We start from the raw sequence: 9,045 nt of genomic DNA on the forward strand, positions 1-9,045 counted from the left end.
GTCATTCTGATGCATGAATAGCCGGGCGTAGCATAGTAAAAGCCAGTTCGATAATAAGAGCGGTTTGAGAAAGTTGTGGTAGGGGATAAAGACTCGGAAAACGGTATTGGGTACAACAGAGATATTTCAATACATGATACTTAACTGTATTGTAGCCCACCCAAATATAATTAGAAAATAACTGTGATCGAGTTGGTAATGAACGCACATAATCAGATTTATTGTAGAAGTTGCGATACACAACAGCCTACAAAGTTTACTACGACCTCGCAAAGCCAACTTGTGGCCACGTTGCAGCATTGGTTTGATGCTCTCCTACAAGGGTGTCAGGAAAGGTTCACAAACCCATGACATATGAAAGAAACTTTACCTCATAAGCAAGTGTCACTTCATCCTTATTCAGGGGTTCTTCTTGTGCCCGTTTCCACAACGCCTCGTACACGTTACCATCATAGACACCAAGAGCACTAGCCGGACTGAGAGTGAGCAAAGATCAAAATTGGTAACCGTTTCCGACCAACCTGTTTAATTCCCAGTCCGAGAACCCAAAGGCATCGGTGAGACCGATCGCGTTGGGAAGGAGCTCTAAGCATAGATCTCGGATGGACAATCGAAGACTACGAGCGGGATCACCAGACTCCCCGCGAGGAAGAATATTGAATGATAAAAAGTCGACTAAATTCGATTCAATTGTAGTCAGGAGATACTTGGGTGAGATGGTTGAATGTTGGTCTGATTGCATCATTGAATGAAAGTTACTCACAAGACGCAAAAGGTCACTGATGACTCGTTTCTCGAGATTGAGGATGTGAAGGTCTTTGACAATGTGGCCTATTTGTGTCGCGACGAACGCATCTACAACGGCTCTAGATACTCTTTGAGATGCGCTTGCATCGTCATCACCTTGGTTGCGCGCAAAGTCCCTGACAACAAAAGCAGCACGCAATTCAAGTAGTAAAATGACACTGGCGAGATCGTCCCATGTCGACGAATTAGTTATTTGAGGGGGCTTCGTTGAATGGCAGAGGCGAAGATAACTGGAAAAGGGCGATAGACTTGACATGGACGATGTCTTTGTTGAATATATATTGCTGTATGACTTCAGTGCTGTGCGAATGACTTGTCCATCAAGGACAAAATTGTCCCCTTCATATCTAATGAGCGCATGAGTGTTTGACATCTCCGCGATACACTGGGACTGCGTACGTCGCGCTTGGAACATAATCCGCGTAAATGCGACCAAGGCCAGAGAAAGCACTATATCCGTGTCCTCCCATAGATCGTCTAGCCGTTTCTAAATCCTCAGTTCCTGTCGTAGAGACCAGTATCTTCAGTCCAGCTGTAGTCGCGTGTATCTCGGGTAACAGGGAAGCATCTCCTGACGCCAGACGTGATGACATCTCGTTAAAAGCCGTAGTCTGAGAAAGGGAAGATAATATTAATTCTGCAGAAACTGATATCGGTGCTGCTTACGATCCGTTGTCCTAGCAGAATAAAAACATATGCACGCGATAAAATGGGAAGAAGCCTGTAGAAGGTTGATGGATATGATATAACTTGACGTTCGAGTCCGTCGACATCCCCACCTCCTTGCCTACGTACAGTGGTATATCGAATTGAAATTGTAGCCGCTGTAGTGTGTGTATGTGCAAGATCAGTACGACATCTTCTATAATATATCATATAGCATACCTTTAGCCATAGTCCAGCCTCCACTGATTACCATGCTGAAGGATCAAGGTTGGTTTCCGCTATATGCATATATTTACACCCAGAAATACCTTGATCGAATGTAGAGCATCTGGAAGAAATGAGATGATGATCGAGCAGCTGCATTGGGGACTTACCCCTCCATAGCTCAGCTTAGCATGGGGAGGTTTCACATATTGCCCGTCCCTCGTCACTTGGGCAAACCTTGAGAGCATATTATCCCTTGGTATCTTTACATGATTGAAGCTGGCAAATCCATTGTCGTTCGAGGCATTACCTGTGCCATGAAACCTAAACTGAGCTATTATCTGTAATTCAGCAGACAACGTACATACCCCCTAGGGCCTTCGGGCCTATGTCACCGATTGTGAGCCCTGGTAATACCCGATGATCCTCTGCAAAAGATGAGACATGTAACTGAAAAGGAGACTACAGACGAACCTAAAGATCTCAATTGCACCAAAAACAGATGTGGGCCAACGTCTTTGCCTCCAGGAAGTATAAGTTTAGCCTGAACTACACCATGAGTAGCAGTCTTCCCTAATGCCCCGATCCACCACTTTCTGCTTGTCAATGTAGGAGAGTGAATATCAAATTCGTCTGTCTCCGGGATATAGGTGGCAGTAGTCTCTAATCTCGAAACATTTGTTCCATGTCCAAGTTCGGTTTGGAGATAGCAGCTGCACTCAATTGCCTTGTAATCCTGACGTTCTGGATTAAAACCGTGGAACGGATACATACCCATGTATGGCTTTGTTAGCAGCAAGGTGCCGGTATCTTTGTAACATAGAAGCTGAACCTTGTGATAGTAGCACTGGTTCAAAAGCTAGGAAAGAAGGTAACGTTGAATGTAGATCTAGACAAGAACGGGGATCTAAGTACCTATCAAGTGTAGTCTAATCGGGAGCGTTTCGTCAAGCATGTTCATCGCTTCCGAGGTCTCCTGTGAGGACCATTTGTGGATATCCTCAAGCTCGAGAATTCGATTGGTCATGGCTAAGCCTCTCCTGTATAAATCGCCGCGCCCCAAGAAATCTCTGCATCAAGTCAGAGCTCACCACAAGTCCTTTCGGAAACCCAAGTGGTACTGTCATACGACTCACCTCTGACTCTTATCGAAAACCGGGTCCTCAGACACTATCCTCTGCACCCTACAATGAGCATCCCAGTTTTCTCGCCCATCTTATGGTACAACCTGTTTTGGTAAATTACTCCTTGAAGGCGACTATGAACTTACCGTAGAGTAAATCGCGGATGACTGGTATGTCTATGGTAGCCTGTGAGCGCGCATTCGCCATATCAACCCTTGTCTGGCTGCTAGCGTCAAAGTGCACCATTTCGTGGTATAGTTTCCTGTTGTCATAAACTTTCTAAGACTCCCTTCATGAGAACTGGAGAAAGTTGGACCCGGTCAGGTTGTTAGCCGGAAACAACCATTGGTGCGCCAAGGCCACGGAGTTACCGCTTTGGGCTAGAACCTCCACGTAAATTGATTTTTTGTACGTAATCTACTAAATCGGTTTAAGTTGTTCGCAACGACCTTTTGTTTTTCTTCCACCTCATCTCGTCTTTTCGAGTCTGGAAAACGCTCAGAGGATTTGGTAAATAATTCTTTGGCTCATATAATGTCAAGTTATATATTTAACACTATTTTGAAACCATTTTCTTAGACAGAAATGCGTCTCTTCCTCGTCCACTCTTTTCTGCTACTATGCTTGAGCGTTGTCCAAGCCGATGTTACCGTATACGGTCCTTATAAGCAACAGACCTTAGGTATCGCTGGAACAGCCACTGCAGCATCAGCATCATACACCGGATCTGCTGCATATAACCCCACCACTCTCACACCACCTCCTGTTCCAAATCCGCCGCCACCTAGTCAATTCAACATTCAGCTCCAGAATGGTGGTGTTCCTGGGCTATCAATACCGCAAAAGGGTTCTTTCCTTGGCTTCAGTGTTGAGTTCAGTGTGGTCACACAAATCCGTTAGTTGCTTTGTTTTCCTCGTAGTATATCATTACTGATAAACGTTCTAGTTGGACGAAACAGGTACAGCTCTGCGCATCTCTTATAATGTCATTGATATTGATAGTATCCATAGCTCTTTCTTACAGGTACCATTCTTGAACTTGATGGCTAACATAAGAGAACGTGCTGGAAGCATCAACATCCGTGTCGGTGGTAACACACAGGATTCGGCCACTCTTGTCAGTAGTATTGCGGACGGAGCTGATTTGGAAAAGGACTACTCAGGCAGTACAAACCCTGTAAGTTACATCTCATACAGCATTGTCAGCATGTTCCTCACGCGCCTCGATTGCAGACTGCAACACCTCCAACGATCTTTACGTCAGATATCATGAAAATGATGTTAGGCATATCCAATCTGGTTAACGTCCGCTGGTACATGGGCTTACCTTTCTATAACACGTCAAACTTCCGTCTGGAGATAGCTGAAGCTGGGGAATCTATTCTGGGAGATAATCTTATTGGCTTGCAGGTAAGCTATATGCAGTAATTCAGTCATTCAACATGAATGCTTATTCAATGCATTTTACAGGTTGGAAACGAGCCTGACCTCTACTCAAGGCACGGTCATCGTCCGGCTGTAATTAATTCGCTGCCTCTACCATCTTCACAATTCTGAAATGTAGTCTAGAACTATGGTCCCAGTGACTACGTGACCGAGTTTGGCCAGCTTGTAACCGCTATGCAGAATGACGCTAATGTCCCCAACCAAGGCCTTCTTATTGGTCCTAATCTGGCTGGTGTCTGGTCACCGGAAGATATTTGGAATACTGGGTTTGTGCAGCAATACAACCAGGAGCTCTCTGCTCTCGCAGTTGAACGGTAAGCTTTGGGCGATTTTCCAAATTTGAATATGTCACGAACATTGGTGTTACCTAGTTATCCATCAGACAATTGTTACGCTACATTTGGCATCGGTACTCCAAGGACCGGGCAAGAGATGTTTCCCTCATACCTGACTCATCAATCTGGCATAGATATAGTCTCCTCGTATCTCAACTCCACAAACTATGCTCAATCCGTTGGAAAACCGTTTTTGATGTTCGAAACCAACACTGCGTCTTGCGGTGGTTTCCCCGGCCTTAGTGACAGCTTTGGGGCAGCATTGTGGGGATTGGATTATAGTCTACAGATGGCATATTCGAACTTTTCGGGTGCACTGATGCACGTCAGTGGTCAGGATGTCTATTACAACGTACGTGTTCTGTAATGTTGTATGTCGGAGGTTTGATTAAGTCTCCCTTTCACAGCCCTTCACGCGTAGGTCTTTCAGAGCTCGGTCAGTAATGAGCACATATCTAAATCTTTCCTCTAGCTCCACCTACTAACCAATCGACCTTCCATCAATGGACCATTGGACCTATCTATTATTCAGCCCTCGTCATGGCTGAAGTACTGGGTTCCTCCAATGCCTCTCAAGTGGTTGATCTCCAAGCAAACGGTAACAACGAGTTCACTCCAGGCTATGCAATTTATGAACATGGCCAGCCCATGAGAGTCGCACTGTTCAACTACGTATCAGATCCCACAGGGGCAAGCGATTACACAGCGAGCATTTCCATCAGTGGTGGAATGGTTCCTGCGCAAGTTAATGTGAAGTAAGGCTTTTGCTTGGACAGTGGAAGGCAACACAACCTCTGACGGTACTTTCTCAGGTACCTCGCAGCTTCTTCGGTTGCTCAGAAGTATAACTTCACTTGGGCGGGTCAGGTAAAGTCATCTCCCTGTAAATCGCTATACGTTTTATAAATTCTTTCTCACCTTTTGATTTCCTTCCTTCAGACCTTTGGTGACGTCTTTAGCTCTGACGGAAGACCAGTGGGCCAATTAGACGTCCAAACGGTCACTTGCGACCAGAGCAACAACGTCTGCTCAATCCACGTCCCCGCTCCCGGCTTTGCTCTCGTCTTCCTGAACGGCCAAGCGTCATCTGAATCCGATTCGGGCGCGACCATGACGTTCCCTACCACTGCATACACCAAGACCGAGAACACAGTTACCATCGATCAGGCAGTACTCGCAACGTCGAACGGTGAGCGAGGCATGAGTGACATGTTGGGAGGCACGAGTAAAGGTCGTGTGAACAGTGCCTTTGGGTTGTCGCAAGCTCTACCAAGTATTGGCGCCATCATTGCTGGTGCGCTTATTGTTGGGAGATTGAGTTCACTTATTAGATGATAGACCCTGGATTTTGACTGGTTCTCCTGTCCAAGCTGTGCAATGACGGACATCCTGACTACTTTACGACCACTCTAATATTCTTTCTTTCTTGTTTAGCATGGTTTTTCTTAGGAATTTCAACACATTACTTACATTCAAGTTTACACGCACCCACTGCACCACATTGTAGCATAACACCTTTCCCGCATAGACTACATTCTCGCTTTCCCTGCTTTGCTCGTAGCACAAAGTTAAATACATCGTTAGTCTTTGAAGTTGATACGGAACATATTTGGCAGAGATACAAGTAGGCATGCAATAGAAGTACATTTTGCATCTTGAGGCTGCTTTGTGTATGTAAGTATTCAGCACTGGCACAAAATCACAGGTGGGTAGGTCATGCGGTCTCGTCAGTTTTGACCTTTTTGATAGTCTTGACAGTTGGAACGCCTTGTCCTCGTAGGCCTACATCCGGGCCACCGTCAGGTTCTACAGCCCGCTTTCTCTTCTCCCCTGCCTTCTCGTCATCGTGGGTACTTGAGCTAGGCTTATCGCTATTTTCCTTTGAGCGCCCTTCACCCCTGTCCCGACCTCCTCCCCGGCCACGTCCTCCACCACGTCCCCCTCCACGTCCTCCCCCGCGTCCACCACGACCTCCTCCACCGCGACCGCCTCGCGAGGACCCTCCTTTTCGTTCTTGAGAACGCGACAGCGCTGACCGTGCTGCGAAGTTGGCCCGTTCTATCTGGAAATCCTTCTCTTCGCTCTCTGCAATATTTTACAGTCAGACAAGAGGCCAGGAGGTTGTAAAACGTAGAATATGCAAACCTTCGGGAACAGCCCAAGTGACTTCCTTCGAGTTGACTGTTTTTATGCTTTCTTTCACAAATGCGACTTCATCTTCTGTGAGAGCCTTGTCGAAGCCAACGAAACCAAAGTCATCGCCTTTCTCAAATTTGATAAAGGGTACGCGAGCAAACCGTTCTCGCAATGGATTCTGGAGGATGTATTAGCAAGCCACATGGAGTAAATAAACCGTTGACCCTACCTTCATCTCTGCAAAGTTTGCATCACCTCCACAGCCAGTGAATTTGAGCGTCGCGCCTTTCACAAGGGGGACATCTTCGTTTTTCACGCTTCCTCCGTCTTCCTCCTGCACTCGTATTTTGCTTCCCATGAACTCCAGCCATACTTCTGGTTTGGGCTTGTCCTTGTGACTACCACCTTTCTCATTTTGGCCCTCTTTAAAGGCGTTAAATCCGCGCCGACTGGTCATAGTGTCCTTCCTCATAGAAGCACTCTTTCCCGTTAAACCTTTTTCTTTGATTTTCATGTCGCAGTAGGCTTCCCTGCAAAACATCAGATTTCGTGTTTTAATTAAATACATAAATAAAAAGTTGACTCACTTTGACATGATAAGAAGCTCTTCACCGTCCCATTTTGGTTTAGGGTCTGCATTCAAGAAAGCATTTGCAGACTCCATACTAGCATATTCCACAAAAACAGATCCCTAGAGAACTGCCTCAGACATTAAGCATTCGGTTAACATTCGAGGAAATATACCTTGAACTCCTTTTTGCCATCCACGCGCCGCATTCTGACTGCATTCGCAGTACCGTATTGGTTGAAGAAATCTTCGAGCTTCTTCTGGAGTTCAGGTTCTTCTTTCCCAAAACCTTTCTGTAGGTTGGTGCGCTATAGAGAATCTATGATTGGGAAGAAGACCTATGCTTACCGCATAAACGCTACGCTCAAATTGCCCCTTTGGCTCCTGAACTTCGGTACGGCGCCTAACATTCTCACCAGCTTCATCCACTTCTAGCTCTGTGCTGGTGCGCAGAGCTTTAGCTATCCACACTACACCAAGGGCTGCGAAATCACGCATACGCGTAAACGAGGATACAATTTTGATGGGGACCCAATGTTCTTCATTGGCAGTATGTAGAGTCCACATAAATCTACGGGTTCAGAATCTAGCGGGGGGTAATGGTGACATAAGTAGGATAGCTCACCTGTCAAACGGAAGGTTTGAGTCTGCAAAATAAAATTCGACTATCATCGTAGTTCACGTCCCGAGTCAGCATATCATTTCAGTAGAACAGGATCGTACATTACTTTGTTTGCGTGCATTCGCCATTTTGTCCGCCTCCTCTTCCTCCGTCATTTTTACATTCTCCGTCACGGTCGCAGCTGCTGTCGCAGAAGTGGACGCAGACTCTTCAGTTGCGCCATTTTTGGCGGGTTCAGGTACCGCAGCAGACATATGTGACAAAAAAAATGAAACAAAAAAGATAATAAGAACAAGTAAAAGATAGGAAGTGAACGAGTTCCCAGACAAGATTCAAGGAAATCGAGGGCTCGCAAGATATCCAAGCTGTTCTCCGAATCCCGAGTCTGGGACATATCGCGGGATTTGCCGAAAGATGATCACTTCAAGGTTAAGGTTCCCTTATCTACCGATCATCATCTCAGTGCAAACAAAGCAAACTGAGTGAAACACCGAATAAGGCTTTGGAGTTGAGTGGGGTAGGCTCCAGAGTGTCTGTGTTGACAAGTACACAATCATAGTGTTGTTCTTGGTTGAAGCTAGGATTGCACTGTAAAATATTGCGCCCTTCGCTCCAATCCTCCAGTGATTGGTACATAAGATATATACATTGGTATTTTCTGATCTGTTAAAAGAGTAAGGTCAGAGCCGGTGTCATGCACCAAAGTTGATTGGTAGCATTGTGACAACACCAACAAGACACAGTCTTGGGGCACTGGAGCACAACGAAACAACACTCAAAAGAAGAAGAAGAAGAGGTGGGAGTGGTTACCCATTTGGTAGGACTGAGTTGGTTGTTGGTTGTTGGTAGACAATGGGAGGACTCGTTGAGTCCTTCCCCAAGATCTATTGGGGTTTATATACTAATACAGGTTTGTTTGTACATATGTACTGTACAGTTGCTAGAGGCAGTGGCTGCTGATGTCATGGGGCCTAGCCCGTGTGACCAGCTCCACTGTGTGAGATACTTGTAGCTAAAATCTATAACGAAGGGGACGGTGGTCCTAAATGCCGCGTGTGAGCCACATTGTGTCGGTTATTTCGCTTAGTTTCGCTCATGTGGTTTTTGTGGCAACACAGGAGCAGCAGTGCAGTAGTA

The 9,045-nt window shown here is 46.0% G+C and overlaps 3 protein-coding genes across 3 annotated transcripts; 1 reads left to right on the forward strand and 2 right to left on the reverse strand.

The window, feature by feature from the left end:
• Positions 1 to 10: 10 nt before the first annotated feature.
• SERLADRAFT_477680 (uncharacterized protein) lies at positions 11 to 2,643 on the reverse strand (the record flags this gene model as incomplete). The annotated part of the gene is made up of 14 exons (XM_007322950.1): positions 11 to 144; positions 209 to 315; positions 371 to 467; positions 522 to 706; positions 764 to 1,154; positions 1,207 to 1,418; positions 1,474 to 1,631; positions 1,693 to 1,727; positions 1,782 to 1,801; positions 1,848 to 1,987; positions 2,046 to 2,105; positions 2,152 to 2,390; positions 2,452 to 2,536; positions 2,593 to 2,643. The coding sequence occupies 14 exons, from the start codon at positions 2,636 to 2,638 to the stop codon at positions 141 to 143; spliced, it is 1,779 nt and encodes a 592-aa protein (XP_007323012.1).
• Positions 2,644 to 2,973: 330 nt separating this feature from the next.
• On the forward strand, positions 2,974 to 6,513 carry SERLADRAFT_452963 (glycoside hydrolase family 79 protein; the record flags this gene model as incomplete). The annotated part of the gene is made up of 11 exons (XM_007322951.1): positions 2,974 to 2,989; positions 3,442 to 3,700; positions 3,804 to 3,978; positions 4,035 to 4,211; positions 4,272 to 4,319; positions 4,371 to 4,561; positions 4,619 to 4,938; positions 5,055 to 5,337; positions 5,395 to 5,449; positions 5,522 to 5,771; positions 6,111 to 6,513. 11 exons carry the CDS (start codon positions 2,974 to 2,976, stop codon positions 6,152 to 6,154), a joined length of 1,818 nt encoding a protein of 605 aa, XP_007323013.1.
• An 858-nt stretch (positions 6,514 to 7,371) lies between these two features.
• Positions 7,372 to 7,859, reverse strand: SERLADRAFT_477685 (uncharacterized protein; the record flags this gene model as incomplete). Its single annotated transcript, XM_007322952.1, has 3 exons — positions 7,372 to 7,409; positions 7,463 to 7,579; positions 7,635 to 7,859. Coding segments are annotated over 3 exons (372 nt in total), but the record flags the coding sequence as incomplete, so codon positions are not given.
• Positions 7,860 to 9,045: the final 1,186 nt, after the last annotated feature.

The sequence above is a fragment of the Serpula lacrymans genome, assembly GCF_000218685.1.
Source record: "Serpula lacrymans var. lacrymans S7.9 unplaced genomic scaffold SERLAscaffold_14, whole genome shotgun sequence".
Lineage (NCBI taxonomy): Eukaryota > Fungi > Basidiomycota > Agaricomycetes > Boletales > Serpulaceae > Serpula > Serpula lacrymans.